This window comes from Nycticebus coucang, chromosome 8, assembly GCF_027406575.1.
Source record: "Nycticebus coucang isolate mNycCou1 chromosome 8, mNycCou1.pri, whole genome shotgun sequence".
Taxonomy (NCBI): Eukaryota; Metazoa; Chordata; class Mammalia; order Primates; family Lorisidae; genus Nycticebus; species Nycticebus coucang.
Genome location: NC_069787.1, coordinates 15,488,766 through 15,510,282, shown reverse-complemented (window position 1 = coordinate 15,510,282; position 21,517 = coordinate 15,488,766). Strand labels below are relative to the sequence as shown.

The window sequence follows — 21,517 nt, the reverse complement described above, 5'->3', positions numbered from 1 at the left end:
TAAAGGAAAAAGATACTTGTTTGGGAACAGAGCATTTCAGGGGGAATGGGCATGCCACGGTAAACTATGTGCATGTTGGAGGAGGTAAAGGAAGGCGGAGCCTGCTGGTGGCATACCTAGCACCCTGGGAGGCTGAGGTGGGAGGATCACTGAGTTCAGGAGTTCAAGAGCATCCTGAGCAACAGCAAGACCCCATCTCTACTCATCTCTACTAGCTGGGTGTTGTGGGCACCGATAGTCCCAGTTACTTGGTAGGCTGAGGCGGGAGAATCACTTGAGCCCAGGAGTTTGAGGTTGCTGTGAGCTACAATGCTACAGCACTCTAGTCTGGGTGGACAGTGTAAGATTCTTTTCTCAAAAAAAAAAAAAAAGTGAAAGATGACAAATGTTTTGAAAGGAAAAAAATGAGGAGTATTTCATAATTGTTTTGAAACAATTATCCTTGGCTACAAAGATGAATAACAAGGGTGACACCAGTCCAAGGTTGGACAGACAGGTGCTGGGCTGATGTCCTTGCAGAAATATTCTTTGTATAAGGTTGTCATGAGCTTTATGCAAAGCTGTAGCTTTTGTAGTCTTTTTTTTTTTTTTTTTTTTTAAAGACAGAGTCTTACTTTATCACCCTTGATAGAGTGCTGTGCTGTCACATCTCACAGCAATCTCTAACTCCTGGGTTTAGGCGATTCTCTTGCCTCAGCCTCCCAAGTAGCTGGGACTGCAGGCACCTGCCACAGCATCCAGCCATCCTTGGTATATGGGGCCAGCGCCCTACTCTTTGAGACATAGGTGCCATCCAGTCTTTTTTTTTTTTTTTTTTTAATCTGGTGTACATGAGAGGCATCAGAAGATCAGAAGCCTCTCCTCATGGCTTTCCCTAGCTCTGTAAGGATTTTCTTTTTTTTTTTTTTTGTAGAGACAGAATCTCACTTTATGGCCCACAGTAGAGTGCCAGGGCATCACACAGCTCACAGCAACCTCCAACTCCTGGGCTTAAGTGATTCTCATGCGTCAGCCTCCCGAGTAGCTGGGACTACAGGCGCCCGCCACAACGCCCGGCTATTTTTTGGTTGCAGTTCAGCCGGGGCCGGGCTTGAACCTGCCACCCTCGGTATATGGGGCAGGTGCCTTACTGACTGAGCCACAGGCGCCGCCCTGTAAGGATTTTCTTAACATCGGTGACTCCCTTTTATTTCTCACCACTTCAACAATGGTGTACATCTACTTTGGATTATATATCGTGCTTGGGTGTTTATGGTTTGTTTCATGGTAACTTCTATTATAAAATTGATTGACATTGAACACCAATTAAAGTAAAAAGAAATAAATGGCTAAAAGAGCAAGAAAAAAAAAGTGATAGTGAGGGTGGGGTGGGGATAGGGGAAGGACCAGGGCACAGAGCAATGGTATACCACCCGGGTGAGGGGTGGTGCTGGTGCAGCAATAAGTAGATGTATTGTCTGTAGAGCACTGAAACGCAATAATAAACCAACAACAGGCTTACGGTGCCAGCCACATACACCGAAGTTGGCGGGTCCGAAGCCAGCCCAGGCCAGCTAAAACAACAATGACAACTGTAACAAAAAATAGCCAGGCTTTGTGGCAGGCACCTGTAGTCCCAGCTACTTGGGAGGCTGAGGCAAGAGAATCGCTTAAACCCAAGAGTTTGAGGTTGCTGTGAGCTATGACACTCACCCCAGCACTCTACCAAGGGTGACAAAGTGAGACTGTGTCTCAAAAAAAAAAAAAGAAAGAAACTATTATTTTGTCAGTGTTTCCCATCTGGGGGCATTTTGTTTCCCCAGGAAATTTCTGGCAATGTCTGGAAACATTTTTGGTTGTCACTTCTACAGGTCGGGGTGCTACTGGCACCTAGTGGATGAAAGCCAGGGGTGCTGCTCAAGGTCTGGCAATGCACTGGACAGTCCCTGCCACTAAGGATCATCCGACCCCAAATGCCAATAGTGCTGCGGTTCAGAAAACCTGAGCTTGCCACTGCAAGCCAGGATGCACAGCCAGTGCTCCCAAACTGCAGGTGAGAGGCTGCGGCATGGCCTCCACAGTAAGCTTTTAGAAGGAGGGGATTATGTGGGTCTTTTCTGGGTAGCTTGTCTGCCATAGGAACACCAAAGCAATCTCCACATTACTCTTGGAATGTTAGATTTAGGAAGTTGGAACAACACTATTTTAATGCGCCTTCATTACGGGCAGAGCACTGTGCTAAGAGATTTTGTTATATTGCCATTGTTCCCATTTTAGGCTTAGGGAGGTGAAGTAATGTATTTAAGGCCAGAAGTGGGAGAATTGAGATGCAAACCCACACCTGCCTAACTCCCAAATGCCAGCTCTTACCCATCAATTGTCGGGGATCAGGCAGTTGTTTGTGTGCTCCGTTCTTGGTGTGCCCTTGGCTGAAGAATGACCAGACCCACTAAAGCAGGGCAAGTGTGGAACAAAGTTTATGGGAAGAGAAAGATAGGTTTACAGATAAGCTACATTTACCGTAGAGAGGGACAGGTCCCCTTCCCCTGCAAAAGGGTCCTAGTAATGGGCAGGGGTTTTGTTTTATACTGTCTGGACTGGCCCGTCCTTGTGGTTCAGGTGTTACCATGGAACCACTTTCATGGACAGTTAACAAGATGACAATCAGTTAAGACACTTGCCAAATCCTATTGTGCCTGGGCTGCCCTCCCCCGCCCCGTGTTATCCTTTGCCCCAGGTGTGGCAGTTAGTAGCTTGGGATAGGATTAAGGTGGGGCACAAGTAAACTCAGCCACCCTTGTCCTTCTTCCCAGGTGGGGCAATTGCTCCTGGCAGCCCCCAAGGCAGAGCACTCATTTTGTCCTTTTTCTGTAGGAGAGGCAGAATTTTAACTACCTAACAAAACCATAACACTAGGGTCGGGCTCGGTGACTCACGCCTGTAATCCCAGCACTTGGGAGGCTGAGGCAGGTGGATTGCCTGAGCTCAGGAGTTTCATACCTGCCTGAGCTCAGGAGTTCAAGACCAGCCTGAGCAAGAGCCTATCTCTAAAACAAAATAGCCGAGCATTGTGGCAGGCACCTGTAGCCCCAGCTACTTGGGAGGCTGAGGCAAGAGGATGGCTTGAGCCCAAGAGTTTGAGGTTGCTATGAGCTATGATGCCACAGTACTCTACCAAGGGTGACAAAGCATGACCCATCTCAAAAAAAAAAAAAAAAATTAAAAACATAAACTTGGTGGTGCTTGTAGCTCAGTTGGCAGGGCGCTGACCGCATACACCTAAGGTGGAGGGTTTGAACCTGGCCTGGGCCTACTAAGCAACAATGACGACAAATGCAACCAAAAAATAGTCGGGCATTGTGGTGGGCTCCTGTAGTCCCAGCTACTTGGGAGGCTGAGGCAAGAGAATCGCTTACACCCAAGAGTTTGAGGTTGCTGTGAGCTGTGACACCATAGTACTCTACCAAGGGTGACATAGTGAGACTCCATCTCCAAAAATAAATAAATTAATTAAATTAAATAAAAAATAAAAATAAAAAAATAATTGGTCAGGCATGATGGTACGTGTCTATAGACCCAGCTTCTTGACAACCAGAGGCAGGAGGGTGAGTTAAACCCAGGAATTCAAGGTTGCAGTGAGTTATGAAGACACCACTGCACTCTAGCCTGCATGACAGAGAGAAAACCTTGTCTCATAAAAGTAAATTTAAAAAATAAGGGTTATGGGCAGCGCCAGTGGCTCAAGGAGTAGGGCGCCGGCCCCATATGCCGGAGGTGGCAGGTTCAAAAACTGCAAAAAAAAAAAAAAGAAAAAAAAATAATAATGGTTACTAAAAAAAGAAAAAGAAAAGAAAAAATATAAGGGTTACTGAGAGAGAGAGAGAGAGAGAGAGAGAGAGAGAGAGATCACCTTTATCATGCAGAAATCTCTTCCTAAGTATTTCAGGCCAAGTTGTTATGAAATCATAAGATTTTAGAGATAAGAGGTTTTTAATTTTACTTTTCAGTTTATAGATAAAGAAACTGAAGAGGAAGAGTTTTGCCCAAAATCACACAGCTATTTAGTTTTCAAAGCCAAGATAAGAACTTTTTTTTTCGAGACAGAGTCTTACTACATTGCCCTCAGTAGAGTGCTGTGATATCACAGCTCACAGCAACCTCAAACTCTTGGGCTTAAGCAATTCTCTTGTCTCAGCCTCCTTTGTAACTGGGACTGCAGGCATTCACCAGAATGCCTGGCTATTTTTTTTTTGTTGCAGTTGTCATTGTTTTAGCTGGTCCTGGCCAGGTTCAAACCCATCAGCCTCGGTGTATGTGCCTGGTACCATCACCACTCTGCTACAGGCGCCGAGCCTAAGATAAGAATGTTTTATATTCAAGATAGTGCTGTTTTCACTGCCCCACAATGCACTATTTTCTATTAATACCTTTGGAAGTCTCCTATGACGGCTTTTCCTTAAAGTAGGGTTGACTAGCCTTGTTTTAAAATAATGAAAAATGTTTGTTCTAAAGAGAAAAACTTTTGTTGAAGGACTATCCTCTCCTTTTAAAAGATGGAGCTGACATTTTGCCCCTTGCAGATTCTGGGGGACTGTACAGACCTGCAGGGACGTCCATGACTCGTGAAAATCCCTGGGTCCTTCATTGACTTGGCCAAACGCAGGAATGTCCTATGGAGAAGGTTCATGTGCTGTCACTTTAAAATGCTGCTAAACTGAGAACCAGGCCAGTGGGAACCTATGCAATGTGCCACACCATTTTATTCTTTGGCCCAAACTATTATCTCCTTAGACAAATGGGAAGCTAACAAAACAAATGCCTGAGCTGAGATTTCTGGGTCTCCCTGCTGAAGGACTCATTTAGTCAAAAAGATTGTACTGATTAAAGTAGTAACAGTTGGCTCATTGCCTGTAGCTCAAAGGCTAGGGTGCCAGCCACGTACACCAGAGCTGGTGGGTTCGAATCCAGCCTGGGCCTGCCAAACAATGACAACTACAACCAAAAAATAGCCAAGTGTTGCGGCGGGCACCTGTAGTCCCAGCTACTTGGGAGGCTGAGGCAAGAGAATCACTTAAGCCCAAGAGTTTGAGGTTGCTGTGAGCTGTGACGCCACAGTACTCTACTAAGGGCAACATAGTGAGACTCTGTCTCAAAAAAAAAAAAAAATAGCAACAGTCATGGGCAGCGCCTGTGGCTCAGTGGGTAGGGTGCCGGCCCCATAAACTGAGGGTAGTGGGTTTGAACCCGGCCCCGCCAAAACAGCAACAAAAATAATAGCTGGCCGTTGTGGCAGGCACCTGTAGTCCCAGCTACTCAGGAGGCTGAGACAAGAGAATCACCTAAGCCCAGGAGTTGGAGGTTGCTGTGAGCTGTGATGCCATGGCCCTCTACCGAGGGTGATAAAGTGAAACTCTATCTCTAAATAAAAAAAAAGAAAGAAAGAAAGAAAAAATAGTAACAGTCTGTCTTTAAGGAGACTACAATTTAAAATTATGCCTCTAGGCCAGGTGTGGTGGCTCAGTCCTATAATCCTAGACTCTGGGAGGCTGAGGTGGGTAGATTGCTTGAGCAAGTGTGAGACCAGCCTGAGCAAGAGTGAGACCCCGTCTTTACTAAAAATAGAAAAACTAGCTGAGAGTAGTGGCACAGGCCTGTAGTCCAGCTTCTTGTGAGGCAAGGTGATTGCTCAAGCCTATGAGTTTGAGGTTGCTGCGAGCTATGATGCCACTGTTATTGGAGGAAGAGGGTCTGGCTGTCTGTCACTGTCTGTTAATATGTAGAGAAGGGGATGGGCTCACTAAATTTTTTTTTTTTTTTGAGACAGAGTTTCACTGTTGCCCTTGGTGGAGTGCTGTGGCAACACAGCTCACAGCAACCTCCAACTCCTGGGCTTAGGCAATTCTCTTACCTCAGCCTCCCAAGTAGCTGGGACTATAGGCGCCCACCACAATGCCTGGCTATTTTTTGATTGCAGTTTGGCAGGGGCCAGGTTCAAACTCACCATCCTAGGTATATGGGGCCGGCACCCTACCCACTGAGCCACAGGTGCCACCCAGGGTTCACTAAATTTTATTTGTTAGAAGGCTGGTGATTTTTGGAGACCAGTGAAAGAAAGTAGCCTAAGACTGTTTTGTTCTTCCATTTTTGAAATCACAGTTTTATATATAAAAGTTAAAAGTAAAGACCATATTAAAAAATAAAAATAAAAATGAAGTTAAAAAAATAAATAAATAAAAATAAAGTAAAGACCATATTAACCGTTATTTTAAATAATAATTAGTGTAACTCAGTGACCTATTATAACATTTTAATTTAAAAGTTAGCTCAGTGGATAGGGTGCTGGCCACATACACCAAGGTTTGTGGTTTCAAACCCAGCCCGGGCCAGCTAGAATCAACAATGACAATTGCAACAACAATAAAAAAATAGCCAGGCATTGTGGCAGGCGCCTGTAGTCCCAGCTACTTGGGAGACTGAGGCAAGAGAATTGCTTAAGCCCAAGAGGTTGCTGTGAGGTGTAACAGCACAGCACTCTACCGAGGGTGACACAGTGAGACTCAGTCTCAAAAAAAAAAGTTAATACCCTAAATCAATCCACCTAAACTACTCAAGATAGGTATCTTTAGGGTGGGAGCTAAATGTATAAAACAGTAAGATAGGAGACAGGAGGTAAACTGACCAGGCCAGCTGTGTCACGTTGGCCCTAGCCTGACGGACTCTATGTGATTCTCACTGCCTGCGCTTTCACCAGCAGCACTACCCAGGGCAAAAGAGTGAGACTCTGTCTCAAAAATGTAAATAAATAAATAACAAAAAGCAAATAAAATTATGCCCCTAACTGCAACATGTCCCTCCTCTGTGCCTTAGTTTTCTGCGAGGTAATACTAGAATGGTCTTCAGGGATTCACTCAGCCCCGAAGCCATAGGATTTTACTTTGCATGCAATAGCTGCTTAGCAAATAGGGCTCAATCTTATCTCTTGCCTTTGTCTTTCACCATCCACACTCCCAGGGCATTGGGATTCCTGACCTGTATACTTGATTTGTGAAAGTGTCTGTGTGTCTGAGCACGAGATCCTGAACTCCCATTCTTTTTTTTTTTTTTAAGACCTAGTCTCATTATGTCACCCTGGGTAGAGTGCTGTGGCATCACAGCTCACAGCAACCTCAAACTCTTGGGCTTACACGATTCTCTTGCCTCAGCTTTCCAAGTAGCTGGGACTACAGGTGCCTGCCACAACGCCCAGCTATTTTTTTTTTTTTTTTTTTGGTTGTAGTTGTCATTGTTGTTTGGCGGGCCCGGTTGCATTCAAACCCGCCAGGTCCGGTGTTTGTGGCTGGCTCCCTAGCTGCTTGAGCTATTCTAGATAAAGTTCAAAGTGAATGGCACAGCCACTGGACTTTGTACAGTACTGAAGTGACTTCAGCAGAAAATTCTTCCTCAGTGAAAACACGAAATAAGGGTGGCATTTTTACCCTTATTTTACAGATGAGAAACTGAACCCCTGAATTGTTAATCAAATGTCTTGAGTCACTATGATCCACAAATAATTACTATCATTTAGTGAATGTTAACATTGTACCGGGCCACAATTAGGTGAACTCATTCATTCCTCCTCACAGTAGTTCTGATAAGGAGACAGATAATAATTTTTATCCCTCTTTTTAGAAAGTGGAGGCACAGAGAGGTTAAGCAACTTACACAGTTCGCACAGCTGTTAAGTAGAAAAGCTAGTATTAGAATCAGTCATTCTTGCACAAATGTACACAGCTATGATTTAACAATAAAAAAAGAATCAGTCATTCTACCTAAAAAGAAAATTCTCAGTAACTCCATCTTACTATTTTTTACTACTTTGCTTAATGTAATTTTATTTACTCCTCATCATTATTATTTTTTTTTTTTGTAGAGACAGAGTCTCACTCCATTGCCCTGGGTAGAGTGCTGTGGTGTCACAGCTCACAGCAACCTCCAGCTCTTGGGCTTAGGCGAATCTCTTGCCTCAGCCTCCTGAGAAGCTGGGACTACAGGCGCCTGCCACAACGCCCAGCTATTTTTTTGTTGCAGTTTGGCTGGGGCTGGGTTTGAACCCACCACCCTCAGTATATGGGGCTGGCACCCTACGTATGCACTGAGCCACATGTGCCACCCAAGTATTATAAATTGTATGGTGGTAAATATCTAACAATTAGGTCCCTAGGAGACAAGAAATCCTCATTTGTAGTGTTTACCAATTTCTGTGGTGTAAATATTCCCACCCCCACCATGGCCAATTTCTTTTTTTTATTTTGTATTTTGTATTTTTTTTTTTTGGTAGAGACAGAGTCTCACTTTACCACCCTCGGTAGAGTGCCGTGGCGTCACACGGCTCACAGCAACCTCCAGCTCTTGGGCTTATGTGATTCTCTTGCCTCAGCCTCCCGAGCAGCTGGGACTTATAGGTGCCCGCCACAACGCCCGGCTATTTTTTTGTTGTTGCAGTTTGGCCGGGGCTGGGTTTGAACCCACCACCCTCCGCATATGGGGCCCCCGCCCTACTCACTGAGCCACAGGCGCCACCCTATTTTGTATTTTTTTATTGTTAAATCATAGCTGTGTACATTAGTGCAATCAAGGGGTACAATGTGCTGGTTTCATATACAATCTGAAATATTCTCATCAAACTGTTCAACGTAGCCTTCATGGCATTTTCTTAGTTATTGTATGTAGTCATTTGTATTCTGCATTTAGTAGGTTTCACCCAGACCCATTCTAAGATGCACCGTAGGTGTGGCCCCACCCATTACCCTCCCTCCACCCTAACCTCTCCTCTCCCTTCCCCTCCCTTTGCCCTTTCCCCATAGTCTTGTCCTATACTTGGGTTATAGCCTTCATGTGAAAGCTATAATTTACCTTCATAGTGGGGCTGAGTACATTGGATACTTTTTCTTCCATTCCTGAGATACTTTGCTAAGAAGAATATGGTCCATCTCCATCCATGTAAACATGAAAGAGGTAAAGTCTCCATCTTTCTTTAAGGCTGCATAGTATTCCATGGTATACACGTACCATATTTGCTAGTCCATTCGTGGGTCAATGGGCACTTGGGCTTCTTCCATGACTTAGCAATTATGAATTGGGCTGCAATAAACATTCTAGTACAGAAGTCTTTGTTATATTGTGAATTTTGGTCTTCTGGGTATAAACCTAGTAAGGGAATTATAGGATTGAATGGCAGGTCTATTTTTAGGTCTCTAAGTATTCTCCAAACATCCTTCCAGAAGGAACGTATTAGTGTGCATTCCCACCAGCAGTGTATAAATGTGCCCTTTTCTCCACATGCACGCCAACATCTCTGGTTTTGGGATTTTGTTATGTGGGCTACTCTTACTGGGGTTAGGTGATATCTTAAAGTAGTTTTGATTTGCATTTCTCTGATGATTAAGGATGATGAGCTTTTTTTCATGTGTTTGTAGATTGTGCGTCTGTCTTCTTTAGAGAAGTTTCTCTTCAAGTCCCTTGCCCACCCTGAGATGGGATCACGTGTTCTTTTCTTGCTAATACGTTTGAGTTCTCTGTGGATTCTGGTTATTAGACCTTTATTGGAGGCATAACCTGCAAATATTTTCTCCCATTCTGAGGGCTGTCTGCTTGCTTTACTCACTATGTTCTTGGCTGTGCAGAAGCTTTTTAGTTTGATCAGGTCCCAGTAATGTATTTTTGATACTGCTTCAATTTCCTGGGGAGTCCTCCTCATAAAATATTCACCCAGGCTGATTCCTTCAAGAGTTTTCCCTGCACTTTCTTCAAGTATTTTTACAGTTTCATGTCTTAAGTTTAAATCTTTTATCCAGTGAGAGTCTATCTTAGTTAATGGTGAAAGGTGTGGGTCCAGTTTCAGTCTTCTACAGGTTGGCAGCCAGTTCACCCAGCACCATTTGTTATATAGGGAATCTTTTCCCCACTGAATGTTTTTTTTTTTTTTGTAGAGACAGAGTCTCACTTTATCACCCTTGGTAGAGTGCCGTGGCCTCATACAGCTCACAGCAACCTCCAACTCCTGGGCTTAGGCGATTCTCTTGCCTCAGCCTCCCGAGTAGCTGGGACTACAGGCACCCGCTACAACGCCCGGCTATTTTTTTGGTTGTAGTTTGGCCGGGGCCAGGTTTGAACCCACCACCCTCGGTATATGGGGCTGGCGCCCCACCGACTGAGCCACAGGCGCCGCCCCCCACTGAATGTTTTTAATTGGCTTGTCAAAGATCAAATAACAGTAAGTAGCTGGATTCATCTCTTCGTTCTCTATTCTGTTCTAGACATCTACTTCTCTGTTTTTGTGCCAGTACCATGCTGTTTTGATCATTATCGATTTACAGTACAGTCTCAGCTCTGGTAGCGTGATTCCTCCTGCTTTGTTTTTATTTCTGAGTAATGTTTTGGCTATTCAAGTTTTTTTCTGATTCCATATAAAACGAGGTATTGTTTTTTCAAGATCTTTAAAATATGACAATGGAGCTTTAATAGGAATTGCATTAAAATTATATATTGCTTTGGGCAGTATAACATTTTAACAATGTTGATTCTTCCCAGCCACCCACCATGGCCAATTTCAAGCTACCAATGTGACATCACTGAACACAGAGTTGGGTAGAGACCTTCAGTAGCTCTTCATTATATGGTATTACCGATACATGTAAATTGCTTCCAGAATATAGATAATAGCAAACTACAGCAAAATAACTAGGAAATGGTGAGTTTTAACTTTTAATAAAATGAAACTGTACATTAAATGAACAAAGGAAGCTATCAAGTAATGCTTACAACACGTTCCCTTTATGCAAGTACGAGAAACTCGCACTAGGTGCAACCGTGTGGGGCTATAGACCCAGTTACTCAGGGTGTTGAAATGGGAGCATACCTTGAGTACGGGAGTTCAAGTCCAGCTTGGGCAACATAGCCAGACTCTTGTCTCTTGAACCATAGAGATTTTTTAAAAATGGAAAAAAAAAAAAAAAGCCATACAGAGTCTTGTGGCTGAAAAGAATAGAGTAAAATAAGAGAGAGAAATTCTTCATTCCATAAATGTGCATAAGTTTGTTTCCTTGATCAAAAAGAGTAGATGTTAAAATTACTTCAGGGACATAGGATTAAGGGCTTAAAGAGACAGATAATCTTTTTCTTATCACATCTCTATATTGTTTGATTTTATCTGAGGGGGCCAGGCAGGTGGCTTATGCCTGTAATCCCAGCACTCTGGGAGAGTGAGGTGGGTGGATTGCCTGAGCTCACAGGTTCAAGACCAGCCTGAGCCAGCGCGAGACATCTCCCCCTTCTCTAAAAATAGCCAGGCGTGGCTCGGTGCCTGTGGTACAGTATTTATGGCACAGGCTGCATACACCAAAGTTGGCGGGTTTGAACCCAGCCCGGGCCAGCTAAAACAATAATGACAACTGCAACAACAACAGCAAATAGCCAGGCATTGTGGCAGACACATTTAGTCCCAGCTACTTGGGAGGCTGGTTGCTGTAAGCTGTGATGTTATAGCACTCTACCCAGGGCCACATAATACGACTCTGTCTCAAAAAAAAAAAAATAGCCAGGCGTTGTGGTGGGCACCTGTAGTCCTAGCTACTTGGGAGGCTAAGGCAAGAGAATTGCTTATCCCCAAGAGTTTGAGGTTGCTGTGAGCTATGATGCCACAGCGTTCTACCAGGGGTGACTAAGTGAGACTTTGTCTCGAAATAAATAAACAAATAAATAAATACATAAAATTTATTTATTTGATTTTAGAGATGGGGTCTTGCTACATTGTCCAGGTCAATCTCAACCTCCTGAACTCCAGGATCCTCCCGTCCCAGCCTCCTTGGTAGCTGGACCGATAGGGACCATAGGACTTCACCACTATCATGATTAGCTTGTTTGATTTTTTTTTATAACCATCACATTTCACTTTTAGGATAAAAATAACTTATTTTTTATGAGAAACTAGAACCAAGTGTTGAGGAATGACTTTTCCAGTAAGTAATGATTTTAGGGGTGAAGGAAATTACAACTATGAAGATTAAGGGATGTTTATAATTAGATTACTTTTCTACTTGCTCATTGTCAGTCTCTTCTGCTCCCCTGGAGGCTGTGCAAGGGCCAACCCCCGAGCGCCCAGGAAGGTAAAGCCCCAGCCACCATCATCACTCTGTAAAGCTGAAGTGGTGGCCTCCTAACATGTCCCACTGCTTCTGCACTTGCCCTCTGTGTTAGTTTGCTAAGGCTGCCATGACAAGTACCACTAACTGGGCGGGGGGTGGTGGTGTCTAAAACTACAGTAATTTATTGTCTAATGGCTCTGGAGACTAGAAGTCTGAAATCAAAGTGTTGCAGGGCCATGCTTTCTCTGAAGTTCCAGAGAAGACGCCTTCCTCACTCCTTCCAGCTGCTGGTGATTTCCTGGCAATCCTCCCTGTTCCCTGACTTGCAGCTGCAACCCTTCAATCTCTGTCTTGGTTGTAGTGTGGGATTCTCCCAGTGGATCTATGTCTTTTCTCCTGTTTCCAGTCACAGTGGATCAAGGACCCACTCTATTACAGTATGGTGTCATCTTTTTTTTTTTTTTTTTTTGAGACAGAGTCTTACTATGTTACCCTCGGTAGAGTGCCGTGGCATCACAGCTCACAGAAACCTCAAACACTTGGTCTTAAGAGATTCTCTTGCCTTAGCCTCCCAGGTAGCTGGGATTGCAGGCACCCACCACAATGCCGGGATATTTTTGTTGTTGTTGTTGTTGTAGTTGTCATTGTTGCTTAGCTGGCCCGGGCTGGGTTCAAACCTGCCAGCCTGGGTGTATGTAGCCAGTGCCCTAGCCACTGAGCTATGGACGCCCCCCAGTATGTTGTCCTCTTAACAAGTTACAACTGTAGTGCCCCTATTTCCAAATAAGGTTATATTCTGAAGTCCTGGGAGTCAGGACTTCAATATATCTTTTTTTTGGAGGGGGGAGTCTAGAATACAATTCAACACATAATACTCACCTATAGCCAATTCTCCTCACAGATCTGCCAGAATGAATTTTTGTTTGTTAGTTTTTATTTATTTATTCATTTTTTGAGACAGAATCTCACTCTGCCACTCTAGGTAGAGTGCCCTGGTGTCATAGCTCACAGCAACTTCAAACTCTTGGGCTCAAGAGATCCTTTTTTTTTTTTTTTTTGAGTACTGTGGCATCACAGCTCACTGCAACCTCAAACTCTTGGGCTTAAGCCATTCTCTTGCCTCAGCCTCTCAAGTAGCAGGGACTACAGGCACCCACCACAATGCCCAGCTATTTTTTGTTTTAGTTGTCATTGTTGTTTGACAGGCCTGGGCTGGGTTCGAACCCGCCAACTTTTGTGTATGTGGCTGGCGCCCTAACTGCTGAGGTATGGGCATGGAGCCTCAAGAGATCCTCTTGATTCATCTTCCCAAGTAGCTGGGATTACAGGCACCTTTCACAATTCTTGGCTCATTTTTCTATATTTTAGGGTCTTGCTTTTGCTCTGGCTGGTCTTGAACTCCTGAGCTCTAGCAATCCATCTGCCTTGGCTTCCCAGAGTGCTAGGATTACAGGTGTGAGCCACCACGCCTTGATTTGATTTTTTTTTTTTTTTTTTGTGGTTTTTGGCCGGGGCTGGGTTTGAACCCGCCACCTCCAGCATATGGGACCGGCGCCCTACTCCTTGAGCCACAGGCACCACCCCAATAATTACATGGCAATGTTTACATTTATTTTTTTTTTATTTTTATTATTTTTTTTATTTATTTATTTTGTAGAGACAGAGTCTCACTTTATGGCCCTCGGTAGAGTGCTGTGGCCTCACACAGCTCACAGCAACCTCCAACTCCTGGGCTTAAGCGATTCTCTTGCCTCAGCCTCCGGAGTAGCTGGGACTACAGGCGCCCGCCACAACGCCCGGCTATTTTTTGGTTGCAGTTCGGCCGGGGCCGGGTTTGAACCCGCCATCCTCGGCATATGGGGCCGGCGCCCTACCGACTGAGCCACAGACGCTGCCCTGATTTTTTTTTTTTTTTTTGAGACAGAGTCTCAATATGTCTCCCCTCTGTAGAGAGCTGTGAGGTCACAGATCACAGCAACCTCTAACTCTTGGGTTCAAGCAATTCTCTTGCCTCAGCCTCCCAAGTAGCTAGGACTACAGGTACCTGTCACAACACCGGCTATTTTTTGTTGTTGTTGTTGCTGTTGCAGTTGTCATTGTTGTTTAAACTGGCCAGGGCTGGGTTTGAACCTGTCACATAGGTGTATGTGGCCAGGTTTCTACCCACTGAGCTACCAGCACAGTCCTTGCCTTGAATTTTTAAAAATATATTTTGGATCACTCTCGCAGCTTCTCATTACACTAGTAATAAGGTAGGACCACCATTCTGTCCTTCAGTCTGGTCCCTACCCCTTATTCTATACGCATCTCTTTCCACTTCCAGCCTTATTAATCTGTGCCAGCCACTTCAACCCCTTTCTATGCCCAGAACATCCCATGCTCTTTCTCCCTCCAGGGTCTTTGCTGTTTCTTCTGTCTGGAATGTACTTTCACCAGATGTCTGCCAGGCTCTTTCTCTTTTCTCTTCTTTCTTTCTTTTTTTTTTTTTTTTATTGAGACAGAATTTCAAGCTGTTACCCTGGGTAGAGTGCTGTCGCTCACGGCTCACAGCAACCTCCAACTTCTGGGCTTAACTGATTCTCTTGCCAAGAGAAGAATCCCAGTCCAAGTAGCTGGGACTACAGGAGCCCGCCACAAGGCCTGGCTATTTTTTGTTGCAGTTTGAATCAGCCACCCTCGTATATGGGGCCGGCTCCCTATTCACTGAGCCATAGGCGCCGCCTGACATCATTCTGTATCAGTTTAGAGAGAACTTCCTTATTTATTTTAACAGCTGCAGAATATTCACCTTTAGGAGCATAGTTTTTTTCTTTTTTTTTTTTTTAATCATTTGTCTACAGTAAACACTTGTTGCTTTTCATCTTTTGCTGTTACCAAAAATGTAGGGCAGGACCTTTTATTCTATGCGGAATGCCCCAGTCTTGAAGTTTTCCTGCACAGAGTGGAATGTAAATGAACAATTACCGAAAAAAGAAAGCAAGTATGAATGAACAAGTGAATGATTGAGCGAAGGAGAAAGACAGAGAAAACAATGCAAGAACGCTAGAAAGGAAGCCCAAAGACTGTGCTGCGAGGCTGTCTCACTAGGTGGCGCTGCAAGCGGCGGGCGCACCTGGCTCAGGCCGGCCACGCCACTCTTGCCGTGGGCGCCGGCGGCGGCGCGGGGACGGGGGTGGGGGGGGTAGGGCGAGTCATATGACCCGCTCGGCTTCCTGGCTTCGGCCGCTGCCGCCCGCCCGTGTCAGCCCGTGTCGTGCTGGGGGCCCGAGGAGCCGTTGGGGGTCGGGGCCGAGGCCCGCTTTTGTGGAAGTCGTCGACGCTGCCGCTAGCCTGCCCTCTCGTCCTCCCATCGGTCCTCCCTCCCGGCCGCCATCATGCTGGCGCTCATCTCCCGTCTGCTGGACTGGTTCCGTTCGCTCTTCTGGAAGGAGGAGATGGAGCTGACGCTCGTGGGGTTGCAGTACTCCGGCAAGACCACCTTCGTCAATGTCATCGCGGTGAGCCCCCGCCCACCTACTCGCCTAGGGCTTGGTAGGCAGCGAGTCCGGCCCGGCGCCTCCCCAAAGGCCTGAGTTGCGGCTCCCCTTAGCGCGATGGGACTAATGGGGCCAGGGTAGGCTGCTGAACTACGTCTGTCACCTGCTCCAGGGCCAGGATTTGGAATTTCCCGCGTGTTGGCGGCGGAGGCTGTAGCACTGAGACTGGCATTAGAAGGGTTAATTCTATTTAGGCATCTTCAAAGGGTTGTGTTCTTAAATGAGGCGCAGGCTTGGAAAGGGTTAAATTGAACTTGTCTTGTTTTTAAAGCGCTTGGGGTTGGGGGTTTCCCTTGGGCTTGCTCAGTGGGGGCAGCCGAAGAGGTTAAGTCCCGTCTGTCACTTTCCCGAATGGTGGAGTTTGGCGAACCGGTCAGTCCTGTGAGAAAGCCTAAGAATTAACAGCCTCTCTCAAGTTGCCACTTGGGACGAAGAGCCCCACTGTGACAGCTCGCGCCTTCCTGAATTGTCTGGGCAGTTTGTCCCATATAATTCAATTATTCGTTTTCACCTTTCCCCCCCGAAGGGCGGAGATCTAGTTGATTTTTGAGTTCCAGCGAGTCTGCAGTAGGTGATGGTATTTATTAAGCCAAAGAGTAAGGGGATTTCTGTTTTACTAGAGCTAATTGTCTTAAGCGAGTAGGTAAGATAGATTGAAAATCAGCATAAACTACCCTGCGAAAGAGGTTCTTTGGATGGTGTTTCTCATTTGAAGAGAAGCCAAGGGGCCAGGCTGGAATATAGTTTGTCAGGCTCAGGGGAAAGGTGTCTGGAGGGATATTGCTCTGAGGACTTAAAAACAATGTGGTGTTTATTCAGCAGTGGTTGAGTAGAAGGATGATCATTCAGTTTTGCTTGCTGGTTGGCAGGGGAAGAAGTAGCGAAAGATTTCTCCACAGTCTTTTTTAGAACCAGAGTTGCTGTGATTGAATCTTAGCTGATAGGGGCTTGTACAGGCCAGGGAGCTTTACAGCTGCTCTACAGAAAGATGGCAGCTGTTCATCCTCCTTTTAGATGACTGTCGAAATCCTTCTTTGACAGAAGACTAGCTGTCCAACTGGTTTGGTTGCAGGAATGACTCAAATGTCTCCCTTGTGGAGAACTTGTGACTCTTAGTCCTTTCAGTGATAGAGCAACAGGAGTGGGTAAGACTAGGATTGAAGATTAGCAGAAACCCAAACTTACTTTGAAGAACGTTGTATATAAGGAAAATTTACCTATTTCTTGGTTGGCTCCTTGTAATATGATGGTTTAGGTTTGAAATGACTATCTTTTCCACAGGTATAGGTGAGTGGAATGTGTATCTAATACAAGTAAAATTAATAGAAAAGACAAACTTTGGGCTACATATCAATGTTAGAACTTTTATATTATTTTGGAAAAGATAATGCTTTATATTTTATTTATTTATTTTTGAGACAGAGTCTTACTTTGTCACCCTCAGTAGAGTGCTGTTATATCATAACTCACAGCAACCTCAAACTCTTGAGCTCAAGCAGTACTTTTGCTTTAGCCTCCCACGTAGCTAGGACTATAGGTGCCTGCTACAATGCCTGCTAGTTTTTCTGTTTTTAGTAGAGAGAGGATCTCACTTTAACTCAGGCTGGGTAATGAATATTTTTTAAAATAAATGTACATTTAGCTACAATTTCCTATTTTACACTACTTATGGTGACTTTTGGGACATCCTGTTTAATGGTGTTAGTAGGTTCTGGCTTTTTGTTTGTTTGTTTTGAGACAGACTTGCTCTGGGTAGGGTACTGTGACCTCATAGCTCACAGCAACCTTCAACTCTTGGGCTCAAGCAATCCTCTTGCCTCAATTTTTTCATTTTTAGTAGAGATGAGGGTCTCACTTTTTTGCCCAGGCTGGTCTTGAATTCTCGAACTCAAGCAGTCCACCCACCTGGGCCTCCCAGAGTGCTAGGGTTACAGGCGTGAACCACCACGCCCAGCCAAGGTTCTATTAAGAAAAAAACATAAGTTACAAAAAAATAGTGTGGTGATCTGTACATTAATTAGCTTGATTTAATCATCCCACATTTTATACATAAAGCATATGCTGTGCCCCATAAATTTATACAATTATTTGTTTTTTTGTTTTTTTTTAAGAGACAGAGTCTCATTTTGTCGCTCTCGGTAGAGTGCTGTAGCGTCACAGCTCACAGCAACCTCCACCTCTTGGGCTTAGGTGATTCTCTTGCCTCAGTCTCCGGAGTAGCTGGGACTACAGGCGCCTGCGACAACATCCAGCTATTTTTTTTTTTTTTTTTTTCTGTAGAGACAGAGTCTCACTGTACCGCCCTCGGGTAGAGTGCCGTGGCGTCACACGGCTCACAGCAACCTCTAGCTCTTGGGCTTCAGCGGTTCTCTTGCCTCAGCCTCCTGAGAAGCTGGGACTACAGGCGCCCGCCACAACGCCCGGCTATTTTTTTGTTGCATTTTGGCCTGGGGCTGAGTTTGAACCTGCCACCCTTGGCATATGGGGCCGGCGCCCTACTCACTGAGCCACAGGTGCCGCCCCACCCAGCTATTTTTTTTTTTATTGCAGTTTGACTGGGGCTGAATCTGCCACCCTCAGTATATGGGGCCAGCACCCTACACACTGAGCCACAGGCACTGCCTACAATTACGAATTGTTAATTCAGAGTAGTATTTGTTAAAAAAAGAAAAAGGCAGACTTACTGACTGAAAAGATAACTTTTTTTAACCATGGACTCTAACGCAACCAGTCATTCTTACAGAGTATAATGAAGGTGTGGAAGTGGTTAGTAATTAAAGTTGATTTTACATATTTCTAGATAGAAAAACTGTGTCCAGAATAGTAAAATTAGCCTTATTTTTTAAACAAACCAACTGTATCATTCTTTCTATTCTGTATAAAATATTTGATTTATAGGACCAGAAGTATGACCATTATGTGTCACTTTAGAAAGGTGGCTATTTAACAAATTCAACAAGTAACTTCCCAGTTATGAAAACAATTCAGGTGAAGTTGATATTTATTTATTTAATTAATTTATTTTTTTATTGTTAAATCATAGCTGTGTACATTTGTGCAATCAAGAGTACAATGTGCTGGTTTCATATACAATCTGAAATATTCTCATCATACTGTTCAATCTAGCCTTCATGGCATTTTCTTAGTTATTATATGTAGACAGTTGTATTATGCATTTAGTTGTATTATGCATTCTAAGATGCACCATAGGTGTGGCCCCACCCATTACCCTCCCTCCACCCTGACTTCCCCACTCCCTTCTCCTCCCTTGGCCCTTTCCCCATAGTCTTGTGCTATAGTTGGGTTATAGCCTTCATGTGAAAGCTATAATTTAGCTTCATAGTAAGGCTGAGTACATTGGATACTTTTTCTTCCATTCTTGAGATACTTTGCTAAGAAGAATATGTTCCAGCGCCATCCATGTAAGCATGAAAGAGGTAAAGTCTCCATCTTTCTTTAAGGCTGCATAATATTCCATGGTATAAATGTACCACAATTTGCTAGTCCATTCGTGGGTCGATGGGCACTTGGGCTTCTTCCATGACTTAGCAATTATGAATTGGGCTGCAATAAACATTGTAGTACAGATGTCTTTGTTATATTGTGATTTTTGGTCTTCTAGGTATATACCTAGTAAAGGAATTATAGGATCGAATGGCAGGTCTATTTTTAGAGCTCTAAGTATTCTCCAAACATCCTTCCAAAAGGAATGTATTAGTGTGCATTCCCACCAGCAGTGTAGAAGTGTGTCCTTTTCTCCGCATCCATGCCAACATCTCTGGTTTTGGGATTTTGTTATGTGGGCTACTCTTACTGGGGTTAGGTGATATCTCAAAGTAGTTTTGATTTGCATTTCTCTGATGATTAAGGATGATGAGCTTTTTCTCATGTGTCTGTAGATCGTGCATCTGTCTTCTTTAGAGAAGTTTCTCTTCAAGTCTTTTGCCCACCCTGAGATGGGATCACGTGTTCTTTTCTTGCTAATACGTTTGAGTTCTCTGTGGATTCTGGTTATTAGACCTTTATTGGAGGTATAACCTGCAAATATTTTCTCCTATTCTGAGGGCTGTCTGCTTGCTTTACTTACTATGTTCTTGGCTGTACAGAAGCTTTTTAGTTTGATCAGGTCCCAGTAGTGTATTTTTGATAGTGCTTCAAATGCCTGGGGAGTCCTCCTCATAAAATATTCACCCAGGCTGATTCCTTCAAGAGTTTTCCCTGCACTTTCTTCAAGTATTTTTACAGTTTCATGTCTTAAGTTTAAATCTTTTATCCAGTGAGAGTCTATCTTAGTTAATGGTGAAAGGTGTGGGTCCAGTTTCAGTCTTCTACAGGTTGGCAGCCAGTTCACCCAGCACCATTTGTTAAGTAGGGAATCTTTTCCCCACTGAATGTTTTTAATTGGCTTGTCAAAGATCAAATAACGGTTAAGTAGCTGGATTCATCTCCTGGTTCTCTATTCTGTTCCAGACATCTACTTCTCTGCTTTTGTGCCAGTACCATGCTTTTTTGATCACTATCGATTTATAGTACAGTCTCAGGTCTGGTAGCGTGATTCCTCCTGCTTTGTTTTTATTGCTGAGTAATGTTTTGGCTATTCAAGGTTTTTTCTGATTCCATATAAAAGGAAGTATTATTTTTTCAAGATCTTTAAAATATGACAACGGAGCTTTGATAAGAATTGCATTAAAATTATATATTGCTTTGGGTAGTATAGACATTTTAACGATGTTGATTCTTCCCAGCCATGAGCATGGTATGTCGTTCCATTTGTTAACATCTTCAGCTATTTCTTTTCTTAAAGTTTCATAGTTCTCGGGCCGCGCCTGTGGCTCAGTGAGCAGGGCGCCGGCCCCATATACCGAGGGTGGCGGGTTCAAACCCAGCCCTGGCCAAACTGCAACCAAAAAATAGCTGGGCGTTGTGGCGGGCGCCTGTAGTCCCAGCTACTCGGGAGGCTGAGGCAAGAGAATCGCCTAAGCCCAGGAGTTGGAGGTTGCTGTGAGCTGTGTGACGCCACGGCACTCTACCGAGGGCAGTAAAGTGAAACGCTGTCTCTACAAAAAAAAAAAGTTTCATAGTTCTCTTTATAGAGATCTTTCACATCCTTTGTTAGATAAACTCGCAAATATTTCATCTTCTTTGGCACGACTGTGAAAGGAATAGAGTCCTTGACTGTTTTTTCGGCTTGGCTATTGTTGGTGTGTATATAAAGGCTTATGGGTGTTGATTTTGTAGCCTGAGGCATTGCTGTATTCCTTGATCACTTCTAAAAGTTTTGTAGTAGAATCCCTAGTGTTTTCCAGATATACGATCGTGTCATCTGCGAAGAGTGAAAGTTTGATCTCTTCTGACCCTATGTGGATACCCTTGATCGCCTTTTCTTCCCTAAATGCCAAGGCTGAAACTTCCATTACAATGTTAAAGAGCAATGGAGACAATGGGCAACCTTGCCTGGTTCCTGATCTAAGTGGAAATGTTTTCAATTTAAATCCATTCAATAAGATATTGGCTGTGGGTTTGGTGTATATGGCCTCTATTAGTTTAAGAAATATTCCTTCTATACCAATTTTCTTCAGTGTTCTGATCATGAAGGGATGCTGGATATTATCAAAAGCTTTTTCTGCATCAATTGAGAGAATCATATGGTCTTTATTTTTTAGTTTGTTTCTGTGCTGAATTACATTTATAGATTTACGTATATTGAACCAGCCTTGAGACCCTGGGATAAATCCCACTTGGTTGTGGTGTATAATTTTTTTGATGTGTTGTTGGATTCTGTTTGTTAGGATCTTATTGAGTATTTTAGCATCAATATTCATTAGTGATATTGGTCTATAATTTTCTTTTCTTGTTGGGTCTTTCCCTGGCTTGGGGATC

At 44.0% G+C, this 21,517-nt stretch overlaps 1 protein-coding gene across 1 annotated transcript in view; it reads left to right on the top strand.

Moving 5' to 3' along the window:
* The first annotated feature begins 15,278 nt into the window (after positions 1-15,278).
* ARL8B (ADP ribosylation factor like GTPase 8B) overlaps positions 15,279-21,517 on the top strand; it is a 43,195-nt gene continuing 36,956 nt past the window's right edge. The window contains 2 exon segments of the mRNA XM_053598988.1: positions 15,279-15,378; positions 15,381-15,598. Of these exon segments, the coding sequence (XP_053454963.1) occupies positions 15,297-15,378; positions 15,381-15,598 (300 nt within the window). The 5' untranslated portion in view covers positions 15,279-15,296.